The following is a 13,010-nucleotide window of genomic DNA, read 5'->3' as shown; positions in this document are numbered from 1 at the left end:
TGTTGCCAACATCAGCACAGATTGGATAAAGAAGATTATTCCAGCTAAACCCCTCTCCTGAAAAAAAGGTGGGGGAAACCCAGTTCTTGTTAACCATTTGGAAACAGCAATCTGCATTTTTTTCCCCACCGTGGTTGTCATTTGCCTTGGATAAAACACACTAATTCAATCAAAGCGTTCAAGCAGCCTTTCCGAAAGATACTTGACATTTCTGCCCGGCAGAATAAGTCAGACTGTAATATGTCATCCCTGAAGAATACCTTGTTTAAAAAAAAAAACACACACGCAACCTAGCCTTATCTGTCAGATTATGCACAGTAATATTATACAAAACTATTAGTGCATGTAGAATTTCAAAAATGCACCAAACACTTGAGGAGGATTTAGGCCGTCTCAGAAGCAATACTTAAGAATATGCAAATACTCTCAGCTGAATCAAGTTGAACATCCGCGGCTATTACAAACAAAGCCAGGTCTCCCCTTCCTGCCTGTTGCTTGCTGTCAATCAAAGAACTCGATAAAGATCGGAGTTTAGGACAATTTGTAGAAAGGAAAGTGTGGCCAGGGAGTTTCAGTGTATTATTCTACTACGAACGACAATAATTGTATTGTTAGACCAGATAAGCACAGCGGCTCTCTGAGTGCAAATTGTACTGAGGGATCTGCCTTGAGGGCCGTGTATGAAAATCCACACTTCTCTTTGTTAGTTTGTTTGCTGTATGTATACGGATAGACAAACAGACAGACAGACAACAGCAATTTCCTAAGAACATTTATTCCATACTGTAATTTGGTTGAGCAAAGTTTGAATAAGTGGCACCTTTAAGACCAACAGAGTTTTATTCTGGGTAAAAAGCTTTTGTGTGCATGCGCCCTTCCTCAAATAATTGTGTGCATGCGCCCTTCCTCAAATAATTTGGTTGTTGCACTTTTGTAAAAGTTGGACAGTGAAGGAAGCTGACAGGAAGAACATTTAAAATGTGGTGTTGGTTTACGGATACCGTGGACTGCCCAAAAGACAAATAAGTAGGTTCCAGAAATCAAGCCTAAATTCTCCCTAGAAGCTAAAATGAGGAGGAGGAGGAGTCTCAGAGTGGCTTACAAACTCCTTTCCCTTCCCCTCCCCACAACAGACACCCTGTGAGGTAGGTGGGGCTGAGAGAGCCCTTTCAAGGTCAGCTCTTGTCAGAACTGTGGCTTGCCCAAGGTCATCCAGCAGCTGCAAGTGGAGGAGTGGGGAATCAAACCCGGTTCTCCCAGATTAGAGTCCGCGCACTTAACAACGACACCAAACTGGTTCTAGATGACTAAAGAGAGGTTGTCATACTGTGGTCACATCATGAGAAGACAATACTCACTGGAAAAGACCATCATACTAGGAAAAGTTGAAGGCAGCTGGATTACCTCAAATGAGGAAAGCAACGGGCTTCAGTTTATAAGACCTCAGGAAGGCTGTCAATATAGGATGTTTTGGAGGTCAATAATCATAGGTAGCCATAATTTGGAAATGACTTGGTGGAACATATCACACACACAGTGATTACTCTGAGTGGTATCTAATTTATGTTGCTCTCCTTGAAGGTTTGGAGCTCCCATCTCCATTGAGGTTATAATTTCATAACCCAAACCACTTTCTCTTTTGCTGTACACTGTATTGATAAAACATTGATATCGCTTCATTTTGTAACCATACTATTTCACGGCCTGTTTGTTTTGCTCTAAGGAATCGCCTTCCGGACGCCGAAAAGCCCTCGCCACCAGCAATATCAACATGAAGCAATACGCGAGTCCCATGCCGACCCAGACCGACGTCAAGTTGAAATTCAAGCCTCTGTCTAAGAAAGTCGTGTCCGCCGCCTTGCAGTTCTCCTTGTCGTGCATTTTCCTGAGGGAAGGAAAAGCAACGTAAGTTTTGAACGAGGCGGTTGGCTTGGTTTCTGCTCCCTGCCCCCATGTTAGAAAGAGTTTCTCTTGGATGTAGTTACAGGTATTGAGAAAATTGTCCACTGGGCCCACACACTGTCAGAGTTGATTACAGTTGTTTATTGTGACTACAGAGAAGGCCTAGGGGCTAAACAGTGTGCTGTGGGCTGGGAATTTGTGTTGTGTCTTCACCTCAGGCGTGAACTGCTGCAGGATCCCAGGTGGGCAACTGTTCTCTTCGCCAAAGCCCCTCATTTGGAATATGAGGTAATAGTAGCCTGTTTTACAAAACTGCTGTTGAGAATGACAAAGATGATCCATATGAAGGTCTATGGCACTAAGGAAAACCAATCTTAAAACCATCTAAGAACATAAGAGAAGCCGATGCTGGATCAGGCCAATGGCCCATCCAGTCCAACACTCGGGGCGATTTCTCACTAGAGCTGCCTCGCAGCACAGCGCCATTTGCCTCGACACAAACATGTCAATTTCACACCCGAAGCTCCGGGGCTGCATTTTGACTCGGGGCTTCACCCGATTTCCTCCGCAAGCGGTGCTGTGCTGCGAGGCAGCTCTAGTGAGAAATCGCCCTCTGTCACACAGTGGGCAGAAAGACAGTGGGCAGAAAGATGCCATTAGGAGGTCCAGCAGTGGGGCCCAGGACACTAGAAGCCACTCCCACTGTTGCCCCCCCCCCAAGCACCAAGAATACAGGGCATCACTTGCCCCAGACCGAGAGCTCCTATCTATAACCCGAGTGCCGCATGACGGAGTGAGCTCCCGTCTCTAGTTCCAGCTCCTGCCAACCTAGCAGTTCGAAAGCAAGAAATTGCAAGTAGATAAATAGGGACCCCTTCGGTGGGAAGGGGACAGCGTTCCGTGCGCCTTGGTGTTTAGTCATGCCGGCCACATGACCACAGAAATGTCTTCAGACCAGCGCTGACTCTTCAGCTTTAAAACGGAGATGAGCACCGCAACCCTAGAGTCGGATTCGACTGGCTTTTGAGCAAGGGAACCTTTACCTTTAAGAGAACATAAGAACATAAGAGAAGCCAATGTTGGATCAGGCTAGTGGCCCATCTAGTCCAACACTCTATGTCACACAGTGGCCAAAAATACCAGGTGATATCAGGAGGCCCAGCAGTTGGGCCAGGACACTAGAAGCCCTCCCACTGTTGCCCCCCCCACCAAAGCACCAAGAATACAGAGCATCCCTTGCCCCAACGTGTGAGTTCCTATCTATACCTTGTGGCTAATAGCCACTGATGAAGATAAGAGGAGCCAATGTTGGATCAGGCCAATGGCCCATCCAGTCCAACACTCTATGTCACACAGTGGCCAAAAATACCAGGTGCCCTCAGGAGGTCCACCAGTGGGGCCAGGATACTAGAAGCTCTCCCACTGTTGCCCCCTCCCCAAGCACCAAGAAGGCAGAGCATCCCTTGCCCCAGACCGAGAGTTCCTATCTATACCTTGTGGCTAATAGCCACTGATGAACATGAGAACATAAGAGAAGCCAATGTTGGATCAGGCCAGTGGCCCATCCAGTCCAACACTCTGTGTCACACAGTGGCCAAAAATCCCAGGTGCCATCAGGAGACCCACCAGTGGGGCCAGGACACTAGAGGCCCTCCCACTCTTGCCCACTTTATATAATCTAAAACCAATCCAGATGATATAAAGTGCTAGTACATGTCGGTTTGGCGATAATAATCGTGATGACGTTTAGCGACGACGGCAGCAAGTCGATGTCCCATCCTGTTGATCCACTCTTCATTCTGTTTCTTATGTGGCTGGCTCAGGCTGTTTTTGGTGACTCTGAAGGGCAGGGCTTGCAATTAATTATGGGGGAGGCACCTAGTTGACGGCCTGGTGGAACTTGGGGTGGCCTGGGCTGGATGGGAAGTCGGGGGCCTTAGTGGTAAATTGGGGGGGGCAGGCTCCGAGAGGCCCCACTGTAGTTAAGAGCCTGGGCCCAGGCTTCTGTCTCCGATAGACTGACATTCTTTTAATTGCATCATGACATAAAGGTAAAGGTAAAGGTTCCCTTACTCGAAAGCCAGTCAAATCCGACTCTAGGGTTGCGGTGCTCATCTCCGTTTCAAAGCCGATGAGCCAGCGCTGTCCGAAGACGTTTCCGTGGTCATGTGGCCGGCATGACTAAACGCCAAGGCTCACGGAACGCTGTTGCCTTCCCACCGAAGTGGTCCCTATTTATCTACTTGCAATTTCTTGCTTTCGAACTGCTAGGTTGGCAGGAGCTGGAACTAGAGACGGGAGCTCACTCCGTCATGCGGCAACTCGGGTCTCGAACGGCTGAACTACTGACCTTTCACAGCCTGCAGTTCAGCGTCTTAACCACTTGAGCCACCGCAGCTCCGCATCATGACATAGCCCCCCCCCCAAAAAATACCAGGTTGGAATTGGCTCATTTCTTTGGGGAGAGGTAAGCTCGAGCTGCATACGGTTCAAGGTGATTAATAGCTATTGATCGAAGTGAAACCGTGGGTGTTGGTAGAAACAAGTCTAAGTGCCGCAATCATGGAATTCTTGGATGTTGTACAAGGTGAAGTGCTGGAAGCTCCACGTCGATGTTGACAACTTATTTGACGTAGATAAATTGTTTTTGTTTTTTTTAAGGGATGAAGACATGCAAAGCCTGGCTAGTCTGATGAGCATGAAGCAAGCAGACATTGGGAATCTAGATGATTTCGAGGAAGATAATGAAGACGACGAAGAGAATAGAGTGAACCAGGAGGAAAAGGCTGCCAAAATCACAGGTTTGTCTTTTCCCAAAAAAAAAGGGCGACGTTGAAAATACCTTTCCGAACTGGTCTGGAATGGCCTTAAAGCATTGTTCCGTCTAAATATTATAATGTTACAATTTGCATTTTCACCTAAACCGTGAGTGACCAGCCTTGGGCTCATCTTATGACAAGCAGGGCTATTTTTGGGCAGGAACGCACAGGAACGGAGTTCCGGCTTTCTCCTGAGTTGGCCACGCCCAGCAGGAACTCATTAGCATAACAGGCCACACCCAACAGCAGAAACTCATTAGGATTGGCTACATTAGGGGTGTGGCCTAACATGCAAAGGAGTTCCTGCTACAAAAAAGGCCCTGGGTTTTGACAACAAACAAGGTAAACAGAATAACAAGCAAAAGGTGGGTGTGGCTGGATGACCACACTTCTGGTAACATGGGGGTGCGGGCTAATGTGCTAATAAGCTGTGCTGTCAGGGGTGTGGCCCAATGTACTAATGTCCTGCTGTTGGGTGTGGCCTATTATGCTAATGAGTTCATTCTGGGCTTTTTCTACAAAAAGAGCCCTGATGACAAGTATCACTGGTAGTTGGAAGTAGAAAAGAACAAGAGTCCAGGAGCACCTTAAAGACTAACAAAATACGTGGCAGGGTAGGAGCTTTCGTGAGTCACTGCTCACTTCTTCAGATACAGCTACCTTGATCTAGCATTCTAGCTGTATCTGGAGAAGTGAGCAGTGACTCACAAAAGCTCCTACCCCACCACATGTTTTGTCAGTCTTTAAGGTGCTACTGGACTCTTGCTCTTTTCCACTGCTACAGACAGACTAACACGGCTACCCGTCTTGATCTGTCTTCACGGTAGCTGGCATTTGGGACATTGCCAGACAGTAGCGATCAGGGGTCATTTTGTAGAAAACGAGGTGCAGGATCTCATTAGCATAACTCATTAGCATATGCTACACCCCCTGACATCACCAGACATGTGTCAGAAGGCAACACCCACTGCTCAGCCTCCACTGGACTGTTTTGGATTGCTAACTACTGGGGGGGGGGGATGTGCAGATCTATCCTCACAGAGGAGGGAGAGCTTGTACCTGAATAAAACCTGGTCTTAAAGGTGCCACTGGACTGTTTGGGACCAGGGGGCCAGGGGGAGGCTCTTCAGCTTACCTGGCTGCTTCTTGCTCTGACTGAGGGCTGCTGGGAGCAGGGGGTGGGGCTTGTTGCCTATGCCCGCCCCCTGGGCTCTTTACTGCCGGAGCTCCACTCCTGTGCGCTCCTGCAGGAAATGACCCCTGGTAGCGATGAGTTTGGTGACAGCCTATGTTCCTGCCTGCCTCTTCTGACTTTTGTTGCTTCTTGATCCCTGGCTCAGTAGCAAAACCACGTCAAGGCCCTGGAGAGGGTTCATACGTCATTTAGCACAGGCTAGAAGCCTCTCGGGACAAAGACGTATTGATCTCGGGGGGGGGGGGGGCTACCAGCCTTGCAGTTTGGCTGGTCCTGCATTGGGCAGTGGGTTGGACTAGATGGTCTGTATGGCCCCTTCCAACTCTATGATTCTCGCTTACCTGAGATTCTCCTAGGAGTTATCCTGGACTGCATCCAGCGTTTCTGGAGGCGAAAAAAGGAGGAGGGCGTTCCCTCGGGCCACTCCAAAAAGCTGTTCTGGGCGTTGTGGGATGTACCCAGACAAAAAGCATGTTGGGCGGAGCTTGGAATAAGGAAGAGGATTAAGTGTGAGTGATAAAGGTGGCTGGACCCGACCCCGTATCTGGGAGAAAGTGGCTTTCTTGGGTGGTCGGTCCCATATAGTTGCAGTCGCAACTGTCATCTGAACCCAACCGGAGAGAGCCTTGATTAAGGCAAATCCTTGTCTCCCTCTGTAGCAGACACAGAGAAGCTCTACTTAACCTAGCCCAGTGTTCAATCCAAATCATGGAGAGGATATTAAGCAGCGGGGAACACATGGTGCAGGAGAGGGATTGCATGAGGGGGCACCGGAAGCACTACCAGAACGGCCGACCCACCGGAGTCATCATTTTTTAAAAAGCAAACTGGAGACAGGGTAGCTCTGCCTGTACCTTAGAGTCATGTAACCACACAGCTAAGTGCAACTAACTCCACACAGGCACTAGAAGAATTCACGGTTATTAGGGGGGAATCGTCCTCTGTTATGTTAAAGTTGCAAGTACTTGTTTGAAATGTTCAGTCCGGGAAGACTGTTTATTTGTATAGAAGTAAACACAGAAAAGGGCGCTAACAGTTGAAAGGGATGAACTAAGGATTAATATTATTAAATTATTCCATTCACCAGGAACGCATATACATACTCGTCCATCGAGGTGATCACATAGGTTGGTCCTAAAAGAAAGGATACAGTGGGTTTTAAGCTGATTTATTATATACCCGGTTTAGGTCCGTTTAGGACTTTTCTCAGCTCTTTAACTGAACAGGTAAGGTGGATACTGTACATCCAAAATGGCAACAGTATAGCTAATAATAGATTACCATCTCTAATAAGCATGTGGCTATATTGCTGTCACAGACCCATTGACTAGCTGAAAGTTATGTACTTTATAACTGCTGCTGTCACAGATAGTCATCTTTTTGCCCGTCTCACATAAGAAGCCAGAAATGATCTTGATCGCATTTCTGTTTGCCCAGCAAAAGCACTTCTGCAATCCATGTGATTTGTTACCATTTTCCTACTCCGTAATGTCAGTTTCTTAGAATTCCCCATGCACGTTCCCCCTAATTCTACAGTCTTCCCCAGTCTTTTATCAAATAATTTCTGAGTAGTGCAAAATACCAGGTTTTGCAACTTAAGGAAATTATGCATATTAAATATTTTCCCACTTTGCACGAATGTTCATGCTTTGCAGTAGTAATATTATAACCGTGATTTGGAATACAACTTAAAGCTTCAACAGCCAAGAGCAATATTGTAACTGTGGGGGGCGGGGGTCAGCTCAAAGTAGTTTCGTGGAAACCTTGTATTACTCCAACCCCTACCCCACCCCACTTAGGTCGAATGGCTGCCGCCCACTGAATTAAAGCAATGCCCAGTGATGAAAATCAAGAGTTTCAAGATAAAAATGTTTCAGAGGGTGGCCACATTGGTCTACAGGAGAACAACTAGATCCAGGTCGGGTAGCATCTTAGAGACCAACAATATTTCGGGGGGTATAAACTTTCAGAGAGAGCTTTGCCCTGAAAATCTTATTGGTCCCTAAGGTGCTACTTTACTGGACTCAAATCCAGTTGTAACTTAAAAATGTGTACAGCATCTTACGAGAACGTTTAATTTAGCGAAACGGCCAGCCCCAATGTGGCCATGTGTTTAAATTGTAGGTCGGCCTGAAAATATTAGGTGGGTCGAATTTTCGAGAAGTTGTATTCTGACGGTTTGCTAACTTCTGCCACTAATTGAAAAGAGACATTTCCATATAACTTTATGTGATACCAGTAATTACTAGGTTTGTCTGTACTGGATGTTTGGATGTTACTGATTATCGTGACTCTACCGATGCCTTTTGTCTAGAGAGTATGCCCAGTAGTGGTCCTTTTTGTCCAAATGCTGAGGAAAGCCTGCACAGAGACATTAAGTATGATCCGTGGTGATTCACTTCTCTAGAACACAACATGTTCCTTATATTAACATGTGTCTTCTTTCTTTCCCTTTCTTTATCGTCTTTCTAATAACAGCATGCTTTGTAGTCTTTATTTTTACTTAATAACCTTGCCTTACAATTGTCTTGACCGGCTTCTGTTTACAGAAATTGTAAACCAGTTGAATGCTCTGAGCAGCTTAGACGAAGAGCAAGACGACTGCACAAAGCATATGCTTTCCACTAAATCAGCCAGTTCCTCTGAAGGTCTATGAGCTTTCCTCCTCCTCCTCTTTTTTCCTAATTGTCCGTGTTTCCTGTGATCTTCCCCCACCCCTACCCCTTGGCATCTGTTCGTAAATACTGTGTGGTATCTGTGTGCTTGATATCCATTGCAACCTTTTAGAGTAATTTGTAGTGCAACCAAAAGATGACAGCATGATAACAGGTGACTATGTAAGGTACTGCTTTGGCTGAAGGCTACACACGATCCAGCATACGCTTAAGCCACAGTGGTTTGCCTGGCATGACCAGTATACAACACGTAGACTTTTCTTCTTAGGAATGGGGAAATTGGTGGTGGTGGTGGAGTTAATTTTTTTTTTACTTTTGTACCCCCCCCCCAAAAAAGGATAGTAGTAATTCCCCCCTCAATGGTATTTCCCCCCTCAATAGTCTTTTCCCCTCAACAGTATTTTCCCCTCAATAGTATTTCCCTCTCAATAGTATTTCTCCCTCAATAGTATTTTCCCCTCAATAGTGTTTCCCCCTCAATAGTATTCTCCCCTCAATACTCTTTTCCCCTCAATAGTATTTCCCCCTCAATAGCATTTCCTCCCTTTTAAAAAGGGTTAATGAACCTACACCTGATTCCGTCCGTCTCATTGAACTAGAAGCATTGTTGTGCTACAAAGTACATGGGTCTAGTTTTGCAGTAGAGCTTCTGCTCCAATTCACTGTCCTTTGCGGAATGAAATGTTTGTTTAAATGTCCCATGCTCAGCCTGGGCTGTCGCTACACTGAGCAACTTTTTCCTTTGTTCCTCAGAACTTATCAACAAGCTTAATTTCCTGGACGAAGAGGATCAAAGCACGGCCAATCCCAGCTCAGACCCATTTCTAGATCCCAGTAGGACAGAACGAAACCCTTTTGGAGACCCTGAAATGGAAGGTATCGAATGTTTCCTTTTGACGTACCTTTGTCATTGTTGATCTTTGGGCTGCTGTGGATGTTACGGCAAGTGCAGCGTGCCCTCATTCTGACTGTCACACTGCTGTCGTAAGGTCGGAAAAGGGAGCTGAGTTTCACAAGCTGTCACTGCACACAATGCCGTTGCAGAGCTCCCTTGCACAAGATCGCCTTTGGGGATTGCAGCAGATGCCCCTCGTGCACCCAAGGGATTGCGTTCACCATTAACGCCCAAAGATGAGGACATGTCTAACAATACTTTATATAAACAGTGTTTGTTTAAAAGTTTTATTTCAGAGATGTCTTAGCTTTCTTTTTCTACTTAAATGCCCACATAGTAGCTCACGGTCACATTTTAGAACAGTGCGCATCCAATATGAAACTTGTGTTGATCTTCGATAGAGAAGCTAGATTTGCGTTTGTATGAATCTGATGAAGGGAGATTTGAGTATTCAGGAATATGACGAAGGGAGATTTAAGTCTCAAAAGCTCACGGCCCGAAAATCTTGTTAGTCTCGCCACTGGACTCCGAATCTAGCTATTTATTCAAGTATTTTCTTTCAGCAATGTCTTGTCTTTCTTTTCCTGTTTAAATGCCCAAACAGTAACACAAAGGCTGTGGTCACTCATGCGAAATAGTTCACTTTCAGTGCACTTTTCAAGTGGATTTTGCCAGTTCACACAGGCCCATTCTGCAACTAGCATTCGCGCCGCTGTTTTACCGAACCCTCATTGGAACAGAAATTCCCCTCTGCATCGCATGCCGCTTTCACTTTCTTTGATCATCAGATTTTTATGGTAGCCTCCACACTCCATGCCGCTTTCACTTCCTTAGAATTACAGAATGTTAGAGTCATAGAATGTTAGAGATGACCCTGTGGGTCATCTAGTCCAACCCCCCCCCCCGCACTCTTTAGGAGCACAGCCGATAGATAGCCCTACAACATACCCGGAAGATGGTCGTCCAGCCTCTGCTTGAAAACGTCCGGCGAAGGAGCACCCACCACCACCCGAGGCAGTCTGTGATCTCTCGGTTTTATGGTACCTTCTGCATAGATTTATGGCTGTTCGGGGTGACTCCGCAGTCAGTACCAGTGTTCACTCTAAGCTGAGTTAGTGTGAGCTGGCTCACAGTTTTTTAGCCTCCAGCTCACAGATTTTTGTCTCGGCTCAGGAAGGAGGGCTCCTGAGCAAACTAATTCATGCAGCAGCCAAATCGCTCGCTCACAACTTTAATGCCAGGAGCTCGCATAGTAGAATTTTTGCTCACAGGACTCCACAGCTTAGAGGGAACATTGGTCAGTACAGTGTTGGCCAAGGGTATCTGAATGTGGTTTTGAGCCACATCTTTGTTTGTTCCAGTGTGGATTTGGTAAAACAACGGTACGAGTGCTAGATGCAGAATGGGCCTCAGTAAAATCCAGTTGGAAAGTGGATTGAAAGTGGATTATTTAGTGTGTCTGTTACCGCAGCCTTACAGTCATTCTTTAAAACAATATGCATCCAATCAATGCTTCCTCTAAGCTGTGGAGTCTTGTGAGCAAAACTGCTACTTTGTGAGCTACTGGCGTTAAAGTTGTGAGCGAGCAATTTGGCTGCTGCATACATTAGTTTGCTCTGGAGCCCTCCTTCCTGAGCTAAGGCAAAAATGTGTGATCCGGAGGATAAAAAACTGTGAGCCAGCTCACACTCACTCAGCTTAGAGGGACTGCACCAGCCCGTAGCTAAGGAGTTTTCGGGGAGGGTGCCTGGGGAGGGGCACCAGCCAATCAAATCAAAGTTAATTAAATTAACTTCGATTTAATTGGTGGGACTCCTAAGGCAGCCTCGGCTGTCACCGAGGGGGGGGGGAGAGCACTGCCGCCAACAGCAGGGACAGCCCTCGCACTGCAGACGAGCCCTCGGGTCTTGCAGGCCGCCAGGGCACTCTTGCTCTCTCTCCGCCTCCCTCGGTGGCTGGCCACCAGCAAGCGCCCTGCCAAGCTTCCCCGCCTCCCTCCCTCCCTCTTGGGGTGGACATGGACAGACAAGGAGGCGGCTCCCCAGACGGCTGCCTCACCTGGGATGCCTCGCCCCCGCCGGGCCCACCACTGCTGACTGTGCCGGGCGGCCACCGGTGCCTCCCGCTTCATGCAGCGCTCCCGGATCGCCGAGGGGTTGTTCTTTTTTCCTTTTTCTTTGAGAATGGGGCATGTGGGGCAGCGGGGGGCGGGAGGGCAGGTCCGGCCCGGAGAAAGTGGAGGAGCTTCTTCCGTCAGCTTTTTGTTGCACGACAGGTCGTTTGCTTTGCAGCCCGGTTGGGGAAACCTTGGCTTGGAGCTTGTTTTTTGTTTTTTTGTTTTTGTTTTTTTGAGGGAGGCAAGCACCCAGGAGCAGCAGCAGGTGGCGTGGAGTCACCAGCTGTTGGGCTGAGGGCAGCGACAGGGAGGGAGGGAGGGGGAGCCAAGGATTGGAGAGGAGCCCGTAAAAACCATGGGGAGGCGGGCCCCGTGGCCCCTGCAGTAGCTACGGATCTACGGATCTGGACTGCATCCAGTATAAAACTTGAATGAAACATTCATGAAACCATTTTTGGGTTAGCGTGGGGTATAAATTTAAGGAGGAGGAGGAGGAAACCCTGTGGGATTTTTTTCAATAAAGACTACAGATTATAGCATCTATCGGAATAGAAACAGCAGAGTTCAGCCATCCTGTTGGTTTGCTGCTTGCTTCGGCCTGTCTGAATGCACGTCAGTTCCACTTTCCATCTCTTGGTGATGCCAGGTTGTGCGGTCATCAATGGCAGCGTGAGCTCTGAACCGTTACAGCTTCGACTGTGGGAAGGCGGTCGGGGGTGGCTTGGATTGCAGGCAGAAAAATGGGGATGCGGGCAGAGAGGTAAACGAGCCAGTGGGCAGGCAGCTTTCCCCACGACAGCCTTGGCTCCACACTGACGCTGGCATCGACACCACTTCTCTAAGCCTCGTGTGGGCTGGCAATATTAAAATCTCACAGTCATGCCCGCAGAGGTGAGCCACAGCCGCCCCCCCCCCCCCCCCCCTTGGAAGCCTCCCAGACGCATGGAACTCCCACACGGTTTCAAGGGGCGAGGCCACCTGAATGATGCGTGGGTGCTTCCCTGCCCCTGCTGGGTTAGGCACAGCACTGGGCAGAGAACTACCCTTCACAGAATCATAGAGTAGGAAGGTGCCTCCAGGGTCATCTAGTCCACCCCCTTGCACAATGCAGGACATTCACAAATACCTCCCCCTCCACACCCCAAGAGAGCCAGTTTGGTGTGGTGGTTGAGTGCGCGGAATCTACTCTGGGAGAACCGGGTTTGATTCCCCACTCCTCCCCTTGCACCCGCTGGATGACCTTGGGCAAGCTATAGTTCTGGCACAGCTGTTCTTGAAAAAAAGAGCAGTTTTTGTCAGAGCTCTCTCAGCCCCACCGACCTCACAGGGTGTCTGTTGTGAGGAGGGGGAGGGAAAGGAGCTTGTAAACCGCTCTGAGACTCCTTTGGGTAGTGAAGGGCAGGGTATA

General features: G+C 47.9%; 1 protein-coding gene across 3 annotated transcripts in view; it reads left to right on the top strand.

Annotated features, from left to right (window-relative positions):
* Positions 1 to 13,010, top strand: part of EHBP1 (EH domain binding protein 1) — a 421,934-nt gene that overhangs the window by 166,748 nt on the left and 242,176 nt on the right. For 2 of the 3 annotated variants that reach the window (XM_015407634.1, XM_015407633.1), the window contains exons 5-7: positions 1,724 to 1,905; positions 4,564 to 4,703; positions 9,345 to 9,467. In XM_015407634.1, the coding sequence (XP_015263120.1) occupies positions 1,724 to 1,905; positions 4,564 to 4,703; positions 9,345 to 9,467 (445 nt within the window). Of the gene's footprint in view, positions 1 to 1,723; positions 1,906 to 4,563; positions 4,704 to 8,465; positions 8,565 to 9,344; positions 9,468 to 13,010 lie in introns of all 3 variants that reach the window. The other variant, XM_015407632.1, reaches the window with a different exon arrangement.

Source organism: Gekko japonicus, unplaced genomic scaffold (genome assembly GCF_001447785.1).
Source record: "Gekko japonicus isolate JY-2015 unplaced genomic scaffold, Gekko_japonicus_V1.1 scaffold1417, whole genome shotgun sequence".
NCBI lineage: Eukaryota > Metazoa > Chordata > Lepidosauria > Squamata > Gekkonidae > Gekko > Gekko japonicus.
This window is presented reverse-complemented; position numbering and strand designations above follow the sequence as displayed.